This window comes from Globicephala melas, chromosome 10, assembly GCF_963455315.2.
Source record: "Globicephala melas chromosome 10, mGloMel1.2, whole genome shotgun sequence".
NCBI lineage: Eukaryota > Metazoa > Chordata > Mammalia > Artiodactyla > Delphinidae > Globicephala > Globicephala melas.
In genome coordinates, this window is record NC_083323.1 from 60008478 (window position 1) to 60024912 (window position 16435).

The window sequence follows — 16435 nt, forward strand, 5'->3', positions numbered from 1 at the left end:
AGCTGGGGCTGACACCCGTGCACCCGGACACCGTACGAGCATCGCCTGTGACAGCGCCCTGGTCCGGTCGAGGGCAGCGGGGGGAGGAGGGAAGGAGGAGGAGAAGGAGGAGGAGGCGGGAGCAGCATCCGGAGCCGAGCTGCAGCAGCGCCGCCTTTTGTGCTGCGGCCGCGGAGCCCCCGAGGTGAGAGCCGGGCCGAGTTGTGGAGGGTCGGGGGCAGGGGTGGGTCTGGGTCCTGGGGTCCGGGTGCCGAGGGAGGGTCGGGAGGTAGATGTGGCGGGGTGCGGCGAGGGTGGCGCGGGGATGCTGAGACCGTGGGGATGGAGGAACTGGGGACCTGGACCCGACGCCTGTGGGGATGGGAAGGAGGGGAACCGAGCGGAGGGACGCCGCGGCCAGCTTGGAGGCGAAGGGCCTCCAGAGCTGGAAAGGAGTGTGTGGGGTGGGGGTGGGGGCACGATTGGGGGACGGACGTAAAGGACAGGGGGCAAGGGAACATCCTCCTCTCCTCCCACTCACCCTCAGGAGGGGGGAGAGGGAAGGAGGAAGAAGAGTTTGGGCCCCCTCAGGGCAGGAAAGGAAGGACAAGGCCTCATGTGCCCCTCACCCCCCTCCCCCTACACACACACACTTAGCAGGCTGCACCTGAGGATTATAGGCAAGAGCACCTGTTCCTGGATGCCCAGGTGATGGTCATTCTCCCCTGCCCCGTTCTTACGTGGCTTTCTCCCTCCTCAGTCTCTCCATCGCCTCTGGCTCCCCTAACCCACTTCCCCAGCCCAGGCCTTTCATGAACCTCCTCCCTTTTCCCTACACACTCCTCAAACTCCCTGGCTTAGAAATAAGCAGGAATCCTTTCCACAGAGTTAAAACTCCTATAACCATGGCCGTGGCTAAGGGGAGGGAAGAGAAAGGGTCAGAGGCTCTATAGACAGTGGAAGGAAATAGTGGGGTATCCCTTAGAATTGAGGGAAGAGTCCCACCTTTTAGCTCCTTCACCTGCTCCCTCTTGGAGGAGAGTGGGTCAGCAGCCCTCAACCAGGAAGGGGTGCACACGAGGTCCAACAGAGAATCATCTCAAGCCACAGTCAGTGCCTCCCTCAACACAATTTCCCTTCCAACTCACAGAATGGACTCCATGGCTCTGGGAGCTCTGATCTTTCAGCCAGAGGGTCATGTCTAGGGAAGACAAGTAGGAGGGATTCAGGAAGGAAAGGGCCTGCGTACGCCCTGCGTCTTCCCGTCCAGGCACTGAAGTTCCTCTGAGCTTTAGGGCCTCTGCTCCCTCCTATCTCACACTTAAGGGTGGAAAAAACTTCTGCCCTCTCCAGCCTGCCACCCATCTACTCACTCACTGTGGGGACTGAGGCAATGCTTGGAAGACCAATGGTGTAATACAGTAACCCCAGCACATGTGAAAACGAACCACTAAATATCCTTCCCCTAATTCAACCCAACTATGGGCAGGGGAGGCAAGAAGTTTACCTAAGGAAGTGGCTCAGGACTTTCTGGTTGTCCTTATGGCTAAGGATGGCAAAACCCCTCTAAAAACTGACTGCTGTTTGTGGGTCCTTCCCCCTGAGGTGATGTGCTGCTCTGGCTCTGCCAGGAAGAGGACCCTAAATTCTTCCACCCACCAGCCTGGACTCGCCCAATGGCTCATCACGTGCAGTCCCACCCAGCCCTGCTGGTCTGGGAGAAAGAAGGGATTAGGGAATCAACCCCTTCAGGAGTCCCCGTCGAGGCAGAACAAGGAGAATGTGGAGATGACGCCAGCAGGGGACACGGGGGCTTCACTGATGGGCTGGCTACAGACACTAGTCTGTCTGCTTCCCTTGCTCCCGGGAGAACTAGGGGCAGCTGTGTTGGGGAAGGGTGACGAGGCGGCAGGGGCGCGCTATTCCACAGGAGAAGAAGGATCCTCCAGGATAGAGCCCTTTTCCTTTGGTTCCTTCTTTCTTCACTCTCCTTTTTATCCCTTGTGTTTATCCAGCTCCCTTTCCACCTATACCATCTCTGCTGCCTCTTGCTTTGCGGAGACAACGGAAAGAAGGGGAGGGACACACGTTTATAAAAATCTACTACTGCTTGTTAGGCGCTTTCCATGTGCTAATGTTTATAGGGAGCTTCCTGTGTGCCAGGTACCAGGCCAGGAACTTTATGTGGAGTATCTCAATACTGCTTATAACAATACTGAGAGGTAGAATAATCATCATTTCTATTTTAGGGATGAGGAAACTGAAACGTAAAGAAGTTAAGGAATCTGTTCAAAATCAAAAAATCAGTATGTGGCAAAAGAGTTTAGGATTTGAACCCAGGTGTATCTGACCCAGAGCCTATGTTATTACCCACATAATATCCTGCATTGCCACTGTGTGAACTAGTGACCACTGTCCCCATTTAGAGATGAAGAAACTGAGGTTTGTTAAGAAGTCTCATACTCCAGGTCGCCCAGCTGCTCAGGAGCAGAGACAGGACCTCAAGCAAAGCCTCTCTGCTTCTCAGGCCATCCACCCTCCCTCCCTAGCTCACTGTCCAAGGCTAGGTGACAGGAATGGATATAGGCACTCTGTAATTTTCATTTCTTCTTTTTCAGTTTAAAATAGATTTTTTAATTTCTTAATAAAAATACCCACAATTCCACCTACTTAGAAATGGTTACACATTGGTTTCTATCCTTCCAGATCTTTTTTTTTTTGGCGTTACACGGGGCTCTCACCCTTGTGGCCTCTCCCGTTGCGGAGCACAGGCTCCGGACGCGCAGGCTTAGCGGCCATGGCTCACGGGCCTAGCCGCTCCGCGGCATGTGGGATCCTCCCGGACCGGGGCACGAACCTGTGTCCCCTGCATCGGCAGGCGGACTCTCAACCACTGCGCCACCAGGGAAGCCCCTTCCAGATCTTTTTAAATGCACGTACGGCTCAGGAACAATTTGTTAAAATACGCTGAACTTCTTCCAGGTGCACCTGAGGTCCTAAGTATCAGGGACCCCTGTGACCCATCATACCTTGCTCCTACCCTCGCCTTCCCCTCAAACCTTAACGGGTAGGGCTGCGGGGTGATCCTGGGCCACGATGGCCAGGGGGTGAGGACGGGGTACAGGGAATTAGGCCTTCCCCCTCAGTCCGGAGGAGGTGGGATATAAGGATTTGCGAAGGAAGGACAGGGGCCTCTAGCACACCACTGCCATTGTGACCTGGTTCCCCTGGGACATGAAATCAAGATTTGTCCTGGGGAAGTAGAAGGTTCTGGTCTCCCTTCTGGTCAGACAGAAGAGATGTCCTCCAGAATCCACAGAGAAAGACCTGGTGTCCAGCCAACCAGAAAGACAAAGCCGGAGCCCCGGCACTGTGCTCGTGGCATTCCCCACATCATCTTACTTAACCCTCACCATCCCATAAGGTAGGGTTGGGAGTCTCGGAGGGATTACGTTCCTTGAACTAATTCACGGCAATATGAGGTTTTAGTTCTGATCTCTCCAAATCCAAAGCTGGTTCTTTTTTCCTAAACAGTACTGCGCCCCTCTCTCCCAGCCCCTTCACTGCCCACACTACTGGAGGAAGAGGCGGTGGCGGCTAGGGTTCTCAGGGCTGGACCTGTGTGAGGCTGGGGGCCTGGAGTTAGGGGTGATCTCCAGTTTTGCCCAGGCTCTCAGGGGAAGGCATTCCCCCCTTATGAGGGCGTAACAGAAAAGCTGTAGTTCTTTCCATCTGAGAACAACCCTGGGGCCAGGACCATGGATCCTGTAAAAAGCAAAACAAAAACAAGCTGCAGCCATTGGCCGGGAGCCTTGGCCAGGAGGGGTTAGAGTCCTTTACTCTCTCAGGATCTCAAAGCCTGGATTGGTGGAACTACCATTCCCAAGTCTTGGGTCTCCTTTCTGTGTGAAGACATCCCCTCCACCCCCAGTCAGGAGAGAAGGGGAATCTTCCTTTCCTGAGTGCAAAATAGGGTCCAAGACAGTGGCGAGTGCTCAGTGTGAGAGCCCAAGACTTAGACAGATGGCCTGGCCTCTCAACTGAGCCCCCAAGACAGCCAGACAAGCAGCTTGGCATTGAGATTCTGCTGTTAGAACAGGAGTGAGAAACGATGTAATGGGTTGCTTTGCCACAGGCCTCCAGCATCTCAGGCAGGAGAACCTGGGAGGAGGAATGAAAGGGGTGTGGGGTACTCCCTGCCCACACTCCACCCCTACAGCCACCTGGAGGGAACCACCAGCAAACAGAGAACCTGGTAGCTGAAACTGAATTGGGGCTTCCTGGGGTGTCCAAAGAGCAGCTTCCCCTGGAAGATGCATAGTTTGGGGACCGCTCTCTCCCCTCACCCAATCTGGAGCCGAGTTCTGCACAGTGACCTTTTGGTAAATATGGTTGACAGAATGACTGACAGAGATATCCAGCCCCTCCTGTCACATCCCTGCCCTGCCCCCATGCTCTGCATAATTGATGGCCAGGGAGACATCCCTCCCCCAGGGTGACCAAATGTCTGGGGCAGGGGTTCCTAGCCATGATATCCCCTCCCCCCGCCGCAAAGGCCTGGTGCCAAGGCCCAGGTGGGGGGCAGTGGGACACAGCTGGCAGGTCAGAGATAAAGGACACAGAGAGAGAGTGTGTGTTGGGAGAGAGGAATCTCCAGTTTACTATAATCTCCTGGGGCCTCAGCTCCACCCCCACCCGCCCACCCCCAATACACACACACACTCCTTCAGGTCAATCTGGAAGAGCTGTCATTAGCCTGAGAACAGGGAGGGGTGGACTGAGCGTGGCTGGGTTCCCTCTCTTTCCTTAGGTCCCATCTCCTATTTCTTCAGCTACTTCCACTGCCCGAAATGACAAACAGGTGAAATGGCTTCTCTCCCTCTCCCCAGCTGCTGGCCCTGGATACTGGAGGGGCCCCTGGGGAGGCCAGGGGAACTGGAGGGAGGCTTGGCTGCAAGTGTCTCAGAGCGTGTCACCCTCTCTATGCCTAAGGCTCCAGGTTGCCAAACACCAGGTGAAGGCTGAAAAATTCCTTTAAAAAGCCAGGTGTTGTGCCTACTCAGAGCTCAGCTTCTAAATAGGAAATGAATCGGGGAGGGCACAGATGATCTGTTTTTCAATCCCCTTTCAGCTCCTTTTACTCAGTGTCCTCTGCTTTTCAAAATCAGTTTTTCGGTCCATCCTTCTTAGGAGTGTCTCTCCCTGTGCTTTACGCTGTTCGGTCTTTCTCTCAACTAGGTAGGCCCTCCTTCTCTGGCCGTGCCTGTCGCCCTTTCGCGTGTCCAGTCTCCCTGTCTCACCATTTCCTGCTTTCTCTGTGGCACCGCACCCCCAAAGTCAACCCAAGTCCCCTCTCTTCACCACCACCGGCTCTCCCTCCAATGCACGCGGGGACGGGGGTCGGCATGGGGAGGAGGGGACGCAGAGGCGGTCAGCCGGTGGGGTCCGAGGTCCCCGCCTGACAGCCCGCAACCAGCACGTGGGCCAGCCCGGGTCAGGGGCGGGGCCCCACCCCCGCGATCGCCGCTCACGTGACTCCGGGCTAATCTTGTCCCGGTGACTTCACGCGCCGCCTCGGGCCCAGTCGTCATGGTTACGCCGCAGCGCCCAGCGCTTCCCCCAACCCGCTGCGTCCCCTCCCCTTCCCCGCCCGGACCCCCTCCTCCTGCCGCCGGGCCCCCGCCCCCAGCCCCAAGCCACGTGACGGCCAGGAAGGAGGTCGGGAAGCGGGAGGGGGCGCTGGGGCCGTAACCCCTTCCTCTCCGCTTCGAACGGCCCTCACTCTGGCTTCTAGCAGCCGGAGCGCCCCAGTCCCGCTAGCCCTCCCTGCAGGCCCACCCGGGCGGAGCGCTGGGAGCCCCGGCCTTCGTTCTCAGTGGTCCGGAAGGGACACCCAGCGTGAGGGGCGCAGGCGAAAGCCCTCGGGTCCTCCCGCGGACGTTCTCCGGCGAATTGGCACGTTGCTTGGCCTGTCATTTGCCTTACTACGTGCATCTCACCTCTTGAAGCCGCCGTTATCTCGCGGGATATGTTGGGGATTCGGAGGCTGGGATTTCAGCTTTCTGAGCCTCAGTTTTCTCAAGAATATAAAGGGACCAATGATAATACCTCCTTCCCTGGGTGGTTCTGAGGAGTGAGGGAGCTAATGCACGCGTAGTGTACGTCTGGCCCATAGGACGATCCTCTGGGGTGTGTAGGGCAGTGGACTTACTGGACACCTTCCTGCTCCCCGCGTGCTGTTCGAAGCCTTGGGATCCCGTGCGACATCGTCACTCTCAGGAGTACAGGCTCTCGGAGGAGCCGGACGCCCCCTCGACCGCACTTTGTCTCCAGGATAATGGGAGCCATGATGGAGGAAGCACAGGGGGCTGTGCCAGCCCAGAAGGGACAGTAACTCAGAGCAGCGGGGACAGGGAAGAAGACTTCCAGGATGAAGTGAGACTTGGAAAACAACAGATGGGGCTTGAGAAGCGCCTTCCAGGCTGAGCACAGAGCTTGAACCTCTTCCTAGCTAACAGCACCTTGGGCAGGTTATTTAAGACCTCTGCTACCTCTGTCAAATGGGTGTAAGGATGCCTAACTTAGAGTTTTTAGGATTTAATAAGCTAATGCACCTATAACAGAGGCTAACATACATGGTAAGCTTTCCATAAGTGTTAGCATTCTCATTAGGTGCCCTGGCCCAAACGCCTGATGTAGCTTGGTAACAGGCTCTGTCCATTATGGCCTGGGTACCAACAGCAGTGGGAGACGAGGCTGGGGAGGGGCCAAGAGCATGGAGGTGAGGCTGCAGGACCAAGTGGGGGCTACTAGAGGGGTTGAAGAAGAGGGGTGCTGGCCAATTTGTGCTTTAGAAAGATCCTTCTAAAGGCTAGGTGGAGAATGGGGTGGGGGGAGCCTTAGAAGAACTTGGAGACCATTTAAGGGGCAGTTGTCCTGGGCCAGGTGACACAGCTAATGAGGCCTGAATTAAGGCAGTAACATGGAACTAGAGAAGAGAGACTAGAAAGGCACTGGGTCAGGGCTTTTCGAATGTGCCAGGCATAATAAGAATCAACTGGGGTGCTTGTTAAACACTCACCCAGGCAAACCCCACACCTGCCCACTGAAAAGGTCTTTGAGAGGCCTGGAAATCAAGAGTTACAAGAGCTGAGACCATCAGAGGTGCATCCCCACCCAGTGAGCCCTTTTTATTGTAGATTCCTGCCACCCCTCTCCAGTTGTGATTCAGAGGCTCCGATGCAGGTGGTTAAGGAGGGACCCTACTATGCTGAATAGTTAGAGAGGACTGCTGGCCTCAAGAATCCCTACACCTCAGGATGATCTGGTAACTGACTAGATGTGGAGGGAAATGGGAGACCAGATGACTTCTGGTGTCAGGCTTGGGACAAGATTGGTATAGGTTGAAGAATTCGCTGTGCCTGAGTGATAGCTAGTTCATCCCTTTGTACAGTTGGAGAAATGGAGGCTCAACTACAGCTTGCCTGAGGTCACGCAGACAGTAAGCGACAGAGGCAAAGCTAGGATTCAGATTTTGTAATAGCTGCTTTATAGATAGCACCCAGCTATGAACTGGGACAAATCTCTATTGTTTGGAAAGCTGGATCTTGGTTTGGGGAGTGCGGGAGAGGGCGATGGAGAAAGAGGAAAGGAGACAGGGCCTTCTCTAACTGAACCCTGGGGGAGCAGTGGGACTGATGTGAGGGCTAAGGGGGGTGAAGCACTAGGCTACAGCTTGTCCTGACAGTTTCTGCATCCTCCTTGGACGGTTCTGCCTTTTTCCCTCGTCTGTGCTGGGCAGATAATGGAGCTCATTGGTTACAGCCGTCACTTACCTCGGAGAGGCCCAGGTGTGTACGTGTGCGCACCCGAGAGGGAGACTCAGATGTGAGCCCTGAATATGCCTTAGGATAAGACTCTCAGCAGTCATGTCTCAAGTACATGAGTGTGAGGCCCCGGAATGTCATGTGAGAGTGCCTGAGCGGCGCCGAGTCCTAGCAGTGTCACCTGTGTGTGCTTCAATGTGAGGGAGGCGTGAGAGTGTTACTGTTGTGTGCCTAAGGTTGAGCCTCAAAATGTGTATATCCGAAGGACCCTTATGTGACACGTGTGTGCATGTGAGCCTCAAGTGAAAGAAATGTGTGCTCCAGAGGTAAATTACAGTAATCTCTCAGGGAGAAGGGAACTAGCCTATTACCTTACTTGGGTTTGGGACGTACCTTACCAGTATGTACCTGAGCAGGGCTGTTACCTGTATTTACCTGAGAATGGTACTTAGGTATGTTGCCTGTATACCTAAGGAAGACTTGTGTCACTCATAGATGCTTGAGAGGAAGCTTATGTTTCCCAAGATGGATCCCAGGGGAAGCTTGGAGGGGGATAGGTACCTGAGGGTGAGGTTCAAGTGTTACTTCCAGGAGGCTCTTGTGAGCCCAGCTCCCCACCCCACACCTCTGCCTCTAGGGCGAGCCTCCTGAGCTGGGGCACCTGCGGCTTTGACGGCCCGTCCTCCTTTTTCCCACAGGGCCCACCGCTCACCACTACACCGGGGCCCAGAGGCCATGGCCTGCCTCCATGAGACCCGCACACCCTCCCCTTCCTTTGGGGGTTTCGTGTCCACCCTAAGCGAGGCGTCCATGCGCAAGCTGGACCCAGACACTTCCGACTGCACCCCCGAGAAGGACCTGACGCCTACCCAGTGTGTACTCCGAGATGTAGTGCCGCTCGGGGGGCAGGGCGGGGGCGGGCCCAGCCCCTCCCCAGGTGGAGAGCCGCCCCCTGAGCCTTTTGCCAACAGTGTCCTGCAGCTGCACGAGCAGGATGCTGGGGGCCCAGGGGGAGCCACTGGGTCCCCTGAGAGTCGGGCGTCCAGAGTTCGAGCAGATGAGGTGCGACTACAGTGCCAGAGCGGCAGCGGCTTCCTGGAAGGCCTCTTCGGCTGCCTGCGCCCTGTTTGGACCATGATTGGGAAGGCCTATTCCACGGAGCACAAGCAGCAGCAGGAAGGTAGGCCGTGTCCTCGAGGAGACCCTCTCCCCATCTCCCTGAGCCTGACATCCGTTTGGACAGCCCCACCTAAGTTGCCTGATGATCCTTTTCTCTCCCCAGAGCCCAGCCCCTTATTTGTCCATCAGCCACTGACTCCCCAGTTTTTTTTTTTTTTTTAATTTATTAATTTATTTTGGGCTGCGTTGGGTCTTTGTTGCTGTGCGCGGGCTTTCTCTAGTTGCGGCGAGTGGGCTTCTCGTTGCGGTGGCTTCTCGTTGCGGAGCACGGGCTCTAGGCACGTGGGCTTCAGTAGTTGTGGTGCACGGGCTTAGCTGCTCCGCAGCATGTAGGATCTTCCCGAACCAGGGCTCGAACTGTGTCCCCTGCATTGGCAGGCAGATTCTTAACCACCATGACACCAGGGAAGTCCCCCCAGTTTCTTTTTAGACCACCCCTTCATTTCCTTCCTGTCCCCTCATCTTCTCAGCCCATTTTAGCTACTTTTCTGCCTCACCCTCCTTGAGTCATCTCAGCCAACCCAATGCTTTTCCCTGAGCCTGACCACCCCAAGGCCCCAGGTGTGGCTCTCTGAGCCTGTGGCACTGTGCCTCCTGTCCACAGACCTTTGGGAGGTCCCCTTTGAGGAAATCCTGGACCTGCAGTGGGTGGGCTCAGGGGCCCAGGGCGCCGTCTTCCTGGGGCGCTTCCATGGGGAGGAGGTGGCTGTGAAGAAGGTACGGGACCTGAAGGAGACTGACATCAAGCACCTGCGAAAGCTGAAGCACCCTAACATCATCACCTTCAAGTAAGGTCTGGGGCGGGGCCGGGGTTCTCTTTTGAGGGCAGGGATCTACCGCACCCTTCCTGCAGCGGGTGCCAGAATGGCGTGGGTGGGAATGGGGGTGCCAGGTGTGAACCAAGTGGATGCTGGGCTGGCTGAGCCCTTCATGCCACTGTGTTTGGCTCCCAGGGGCGTGTGTACCCAGGCTCCCTGCTACTGCATCCTTATGGAGTTCTGCGCTCAGGGCCAGCTGTATGAGGTGCTGCGGGCTGGCCGCCCTGTCACCCCCTCCTTGCTGGTTGACTGGTCCATGGGCATTGCCGGCGGCATGAACTACCTGCACCTGCACAAGATTATCCACCGAGACCTCAAGTCCCCCAAGTGAGTAAGCAAGCGAGCAGGGAGAAGCTACTGTGCACGGTCTCCTGTAGGTGTCCCCACCCAGGTCAGTGTGGCCATCTCCCTGCTTTCAGACCCTGTCCTAAAGTCCATGTGGCCATCTCAGAAACCCCTCCCAAGTGATAGCCCTATCTCAAGAGGGCTGTGGTAAGCCCCCCGTTTCTGGGTGTCCCAGATGACTTCAAACAGAAAGGTAGAGTTGCTGCAGCTAGACAAAGTGCGTGGAGGGGCCCGGGCCCCAGCTGACTACACTCTTTACCAGCATGCTCATCACGTACGACGATGTGGTGAAGATCTCCGATTTTGGCACTTCCAAGGAGCTGAGTGACAAGAGCACCAAGATGTCCTTTGCAGGGACAGTAGCCTGGATGGCCCCTGAAGTGATCCGCAACGAGCCCGTGTCTGAGAAGGTCGACATCTGGTGAGGGCCAGGCTGAGGACTGAGAATAGCAGGCGGCCAGCATGAGAGCTGGCAGGGTTGGGGGTTCTTCCAGGGCCTGAGTACAAGTGAGAAGTGAGACAAGCCTGCAGTAACCTGCAGGGCCTCTGGAGGAAGACCCCCCCAAGTGACGTCCCCTCTTATCCCTAGGTCCTTTGGTGTGGTGCTGTGGGAACTGCTGACTGGTGAGATCCCCTACAAAGATGTAGATTCCTCAGCCATCATCTGGGGTGTGGGAAGCAACAGTCTCCATCTGCCTGTGCCCTCCAGCTGCCCAGACGGCTTCAAAATCCTGCTTCGTCAGTGCTGGTAAGGACCACCTGGCCAAGCTGGAAGCAAGGGAGGTGGCTGACGGTTAGCCAGCACCCAGGACCCGGGCATCCAGGCCCAGAATCCTGAACAGGGAAGGGGGACAGAGCTCCCAAATATGGCTCTCCAAGAAAGACCCCAGGACTCAGAGTGTGTATCAAGGGGACTAGGATAAAGAACGGAGAGAAATTGGGCTGACCAATAGTCTGCAGGGGCACACAAACTGTGTGTGACCTTGGGCAAGCAGTGTTCCCTCTGAACCTGTTTCCTTATCTGCAAAATGGGGACAACAGTATCTGATATAGAGGGTGTCTATGAAGCGCCTGTGAAGGACCAGCACAGCCGCTGAGCATGGCTGGTTGAGCCTCAAGTATCGACTGTCATAGAACGCGGGAGGCCCTGGACCCTTGTTTGGAACCTAGACCGTGGAGGAAGGTGGGAGATTTCTAATCTTTGGCTAAGCATTTCCCCAAATGTGTTTCTTTTAATGGAGTTACTCAAAAAGGTTTGTTTTGGCAAACTAGTTGGAAAATGGGATTAAATAGGTTTCCTTACTGCAGGACTTTGATACGCTAACAGATGGCCTGTAACATTTCCTAGATAGTTGACCAGGGAGTTTTGTCACAGAATCATTGTAGAGTTGGATTCTCCAGGACACCCTTTGGGAAAGGATGCTCTAGTTCCTTTCTGGACCTCCCTGCAATTCCTTTCTCTCCCATGACTCCATTTCCTCCAGGAACAGCAAACCACGAAATCGTCCATCATTCCGACAGATCCTGCTGCATCTGGACATCGCCTCAGCCGATGTACTCTCCACACCCCAGGAGACTTACTTTAAGTCCCAGGTGTGCTGTGGGGAGGAAAACGAATACCTTAGCTCCCTCTCTTTGCAGGGGTAATGGTGTCCTTTGAGGGGAGGCTGGGAAGAAGGGTGGCTGGGGATGGACAGATTAGCTCTTGAAGGACTGAGACCTGGTCTTGGTTGATCCTGTGCCCCACTCCTGTCTGCTCCAACACACACAGTGTGCAGCAGTGCAGGCACCTGCGAAGGCTTTCTACAGGTCTCACCCCTAATTTTCTCTCCACCCCCAGGCAGAGTGGCGTGAAGAGGTAAAGCTGCATTTTGAAAAAATTAAGTCAGAAGGGACCTGTCTGCACCGCCTAGAAGAAGAGCTGGTGATGCGGAGACGGGAGGAGCTCAGGTGTGTGTTTTGGGAAGGTGATTTCACCAATAGCAGGGCCTGCAGACCAGTTCCCAGAGACTGGGATAAACTATGGCACCAGGTGAAGCCAGCTCACCTCGGGGACCCTTCTCCCCATTTCAGACACGCCTTGGACATCAGGGAACACTATGAGCGGAAGCTGGAGAGAGCCAACAACCTGTACATGGAACTTAATGCCCTCATGTTGCAGCTGGAGCTGAAGGAACGGGAGCTACTCAGGTAATCACACACACCCTCATACACCAAATCCCATCTTCCTGGAGCTGTGCCTGACTTGGAGATCCTACTGAGCCTCGGCCCCCATTCCTGGTCCCACGCCCAGCTAACGTGTTTTGTCTTTAGGAGGGAGCAAGCTTTAGAGCGGAGGTGCCCAGGTCTGCTGAAGTCACACCCTTCCCGAGGCCTCCTGCACGGGAACACAATGGAGAAGCTCATCAAGAAGAGGAATGTCCCACAGAAGCTGTCACCCCACAGCAAAAGGTAGCACCAGAGTTTACAAGTGCCATCGCTTGTGAATGGCAAGGGGGATGCTGGAGAGGCAGGAGTAGGGCTCAAGGATGCCAGGAAGACGGATACTGAGATGGGAGAGAGGTGCCTTGTACTGCCTGAGGTTAGGGAGTGCTTTCATGTGATAAATTTGTTAATCTCCAACTTGCACTTTCCCTCTCCCACCAGGCCAGATATCCTCAAGACTGAGTCTTTGCTACCCAAGCTAGATGCAGCCCTGAGTGGGGTGGGGCTTCCTGGGTGTGCTAAGGGCCCCCCCTCACCAGGACGGAGTCGCCGTGGCAAGACCCGTCACCGCAAGGCCAGCGCCAAGGGCAGCTGCGGGGACCTGCCCGGGCTTCGTGCAGTTGTTCCACCCCATGAACCTGGGGGACCAGGAAGCCCAGTGGGGCTAGGAGGGGGACCCTTAGCCTGGGAAGCCTGCCCTCCAGCCCTCCGTGGGCTCCACCATGACCTCCTGCTCCGAAAGATGTCTTCATCGTCCCCCGACCTGCTGTCAGCGGCATTGGGAGCCCGGGGCCGGGGGGCTACAGGGGGAGCTGGGGACCCTGGCTCACCACCTCCAGCCCGGGGTGACACCCCGCCAAGTGAGGGCTCGGCACCCGGCTCCACCAGCCCGGATTCACCAGGGGGAGCCAAAGGGGAGCCACCTCCACCAGTAGGGCCTGGTGACGGTGTAGGGCTGCTGGGAACTGGAAGGGAAGGGACGGCGGGACGGGGAGGAAGCCGGGCTGGGTCCCAGCACTTGACCCCAGCTGCACTGCTGTACAGGGCCGCTGTCACCCGAAGTCAGGTAAAGTATGGAATGGTTCCTGAGCTCTTCCCCTTTCCTTCTTCATGGGGTGCGGTGCAAGTCCTTAATTTACCTCCCACGTTAGGTTCTTGATCTTAAGCCATTCCCAACTTAACCCTTTAAAACCATGTTTCCTTATCCTGGGTCCTTGATGACCTCGTCCCCCTTTGACCACAGTCTGCTCATCTCTCCTGCAGAAACGTGGAATCTCATCAGAGGAAGAGGAAGGAGAGGTGGACAGTGAAGTAGAGCTGACCTCAAGCCAGAGGTGAGTGATGCAATCAGGAGATCATGGCATTCTTTGCTTTCTGAACTGCAAGGTGTAGTCAAGCTATAATCCTGGTCTCCCCAACATACAGGTGGTCTCAGGGCCTGAACATGCGCCAGTCGCTATCTACCTTCAGCTCAGAGAATCCGTCAGATGGGGAGGAGGGCACAGCTAGTGAGCCTTCCCCCAGTGGCACACCTGAAGTTGGCAGTACAAACACTGATGAGCGGCCAGATGAGCGGTCTGATGACATGTGCTCCCAGGGCTCAGAAATCCCACTGGACCCACCTTCCTCAGAGGTGGTTACTGGCCGGGAACCCAGCTCCTTGCCCATCCCACACCACAACCTACTCAGAGGGGAGCAGGTGAGTCGCAACCAGGTACCGGACAGGGAGCAGATGTCCAGTCATTTGAGAGCTGCTGGGGAGACAGATGCAGAGGCCAGAAAGATAGGTACTTCGCCCCTGTATCACTCTATCTGAAGCTGTTTCCTCCCGTACTAAAGAGCAAATATCCACGTGGTAGAATTTGGGAGATCTAGAGTACCTAGCGAGGTTGCGTGCACAGTACCTATAAATTGCAGCCAGGGAGGAATCCTGAAACTAGAAGTCTGGTGCCTTGGAGAATGGCCTGAGCAACTGAAATCGGGAGACAGTAAAACCTCTAAACCTGCAACTACAAAGACCACAGTGAAGGATCCTGAAGGAATCTATTTGCCAAGAGATGCTGAGCCGCACATCACTGCCTTTCTGCTCTTCTTCACAGGGCCCTCCCAACTCTGAGGACTCAGACTGTGACAGCACTGAACTGGAAAATGCCAACAGTGGTGAAGCCTTGCGGCCCCCAGCCTCCCTCCCTCCATGAAAGCCACTCTTATCCTTGTACATAGAGAAATATTTATATAAGTAATATATATGCGCCACATAATCAACAAAGACAGGGCTATCCCAGCCTAAGTCTGGCTCAAGGGAGACTGACCCCTGACCAAGTCACCTGATAAACTCTAGGGACACTGGCAGCTGTGGAAATGAAAGACAAGTACTGCCCTAGAGATATGGGTAAGGGCAAACTGGCCCCTTCCTGCTTCACTCCAATACGTTCAGCAAGTGGTGAGGCGACAGAAAAGCCAAACTTGCCTAGTTTCCTCTCTCTTCTTTCTGCCCAAACTATGAGGAGCAGGAAAGGGAGCCATTTAGACTGCACTTTTTTGTTTTCCGTTTACTCTGTTTACACATTTTGCACTTGGGAGGAGGGAGGCTAAGGCTGGGTCCTCCCCTCTGAGGTTTCTCAGGTGGCAATGTAATTTCTTTGTCCCTCCATCTCTCTGCCCAAGCGCTGGCTTAGGGACTAGGGGGAGGCCAGGAGATTGTGAAAGCATGTGATGGCTCAGGCTGAAGAACTGGGGTGTTGTTTTAAGTCCCTGCTTTTATCTTGGTGCCTGATTGGGGTGGGGACTGTCACATTGTAACCCCTGTGAAAAAACCTTGAAATATAACCACTCCATGCAGGCAAGCTGTTGAGGGTTTTCTTGGTGACTGAATGGGGTAGCCTGCATGGCTAAGTAGGAGCCTTGGGCTCCAGATGTTATCTGAGGACTCTGAGTGACTTCCTCCTTTTTATGCTTTTCTCACTAACAAACTGAACATCACTTACAGCCCCAACCTTGTAAAAATCTACATAAATAGGAACAGGTCTGTCTTTATAAAGGATTCTAGTAGGACCCATAAAACACCCATTCTTTTTAAAAACAGGAGACTACCGTTTTAAGTCTGGACAAGAGTATAGGCATTCCCAGCAACCTGAACCCCAGTGAGACACACATTCAGCTGCTTCCATGTGTATGCATGTGCATCCCTCCCCACCCACCCAGTTGAAGTGCTTGCTTACACTTTGCAGACAAATCTTAGGAAAATATAACCCCCCATCTTTTGGACCAAGGGCACAGCCAGCTTGCTATATCTATTAAGGTCACTCTGCAATGCAGGCTCAAGGGCTACAGAAAAAGATGGGAGTGGTAAAACAGAAGAAAACATCTTCAACGGAATAAAGGCTTACATTAAAAACCCAAGCAGGGTCCGTGTCCTTTGACGGATAAAAGGTGCAAAAATAACAGCAAGACACCAAAACCCACATGAAATCACTGTGGCATCCAGTTTCTATTCACAAAGAAAAAGCTCCAGTCCATCTTTTAATTTTTTTGAAAAATTCCTGACATTACAGAACTAAACTGAAATGTATTAATATTCCACTCTTACATTTCCATGACAAACAAAAAAATTTCATGAGCCAAAAAAAACCCAAAAACAAAACAAAACAAAACAAAAAAAAAAACAGGGAGAAGCTTATAAAACTAAATATGGATCTCAGCATTAACAGCTGAACAGAGAAAGGAATTAAAACGCTTTAATTAAAAAATCACGAGTGGATAAAGTGTGTAGAAACTGAAAATTTACAAACTATTTAAAACCTGGAATCGCTGACTGTTCAGAAACTACACAGATGGATCATGGGTGGTGGTGAACAGCAGAAAGGGATTATGGATGAATCTGCATTGTTCTAGCTGCTCCCCATGCCACCCGTCTCCGAGGAAAGCCTGTAACACACACACAAAAAAAAACTCGAAGTTAGTTTTCTGAGTGCCCAGCAGTACCTCACCTCCAAAACTTTTAGCCTGGCTGATGAGATGTGAAGAAGTACATAATCTGCTTCAGTTATCAAGGGAGACATTTTAAAGACTTTTTGGATTAAT

At 54.2% G+C, this 16435-nt stretch overlaps 2 protein-coding genes across 16 annotated transcripts in view; one reads left to right on the top strand and one right to left on the bottom strand.

The window, feature by feature from the left end:
* Positions 1–16049, top strand: MAP3K12 (mitogen-activated protein kinase kinase kinase 12). Of its 4 annotated transcripts, none has more exons than XM_030866812.2 (14): positions 1–184; positions 8504–8985; positions 9589–9772; positions 9938–10129; positions 10410–10568; positions 10737–10895; positions 11632–11740; positions 11988–12097; positions 12221–12337; positions 12461–12598; positions 12794–13418; positions 13616–13686; positions 13778–14051; positions 14452–16049. In XM_030866812.2, exons 2-14 carry the CDS (start codon positions 8541–8543, stop codon positions 14548–14550), a joined length of 2682 nt encoding a protein of 893 aa, XP_030722672.1. In that variant the 5' UTR covers positions 1–184; positions 8504–8540; the 3' UTR covers positions 14551–16049. The 4 variants fall into 4 exon arrangements, with proteins under 4 accessions (XP_030722672.1, XP_060162751.1, XP_060162752.1 ...); XM_060306768.1 differs by lacking the exon at positions 1–184 and adding an exon at positions 6599–6617; XM_060306769.1 differs by lacking the exon at positions 1–184 and having other exon boundaries at positions 8504–8677; positions 8777–8985.
* Positions 15824–16435, bottom strand: part of PCBP2 (poly(rC) binding protein 2) — a 22512-nt gene continuing 21900 nt past the window's right edge. For all 12 annotated transcript variants that reach the window (XM_030866841.3, XM_030866836.3, XM_060306781.2 and 9 more), the window contains one exon: positions 15824–16279. In XM_030866841.3, coding sequence (XP_030722701.1) covers positions 16243–16279 — 37 coding nt within the window. In that variant the 3' untranslated portion in view covers positions 15824–16242. The remainder of the gene's footprint in view (positions 16280–16435) is intronic.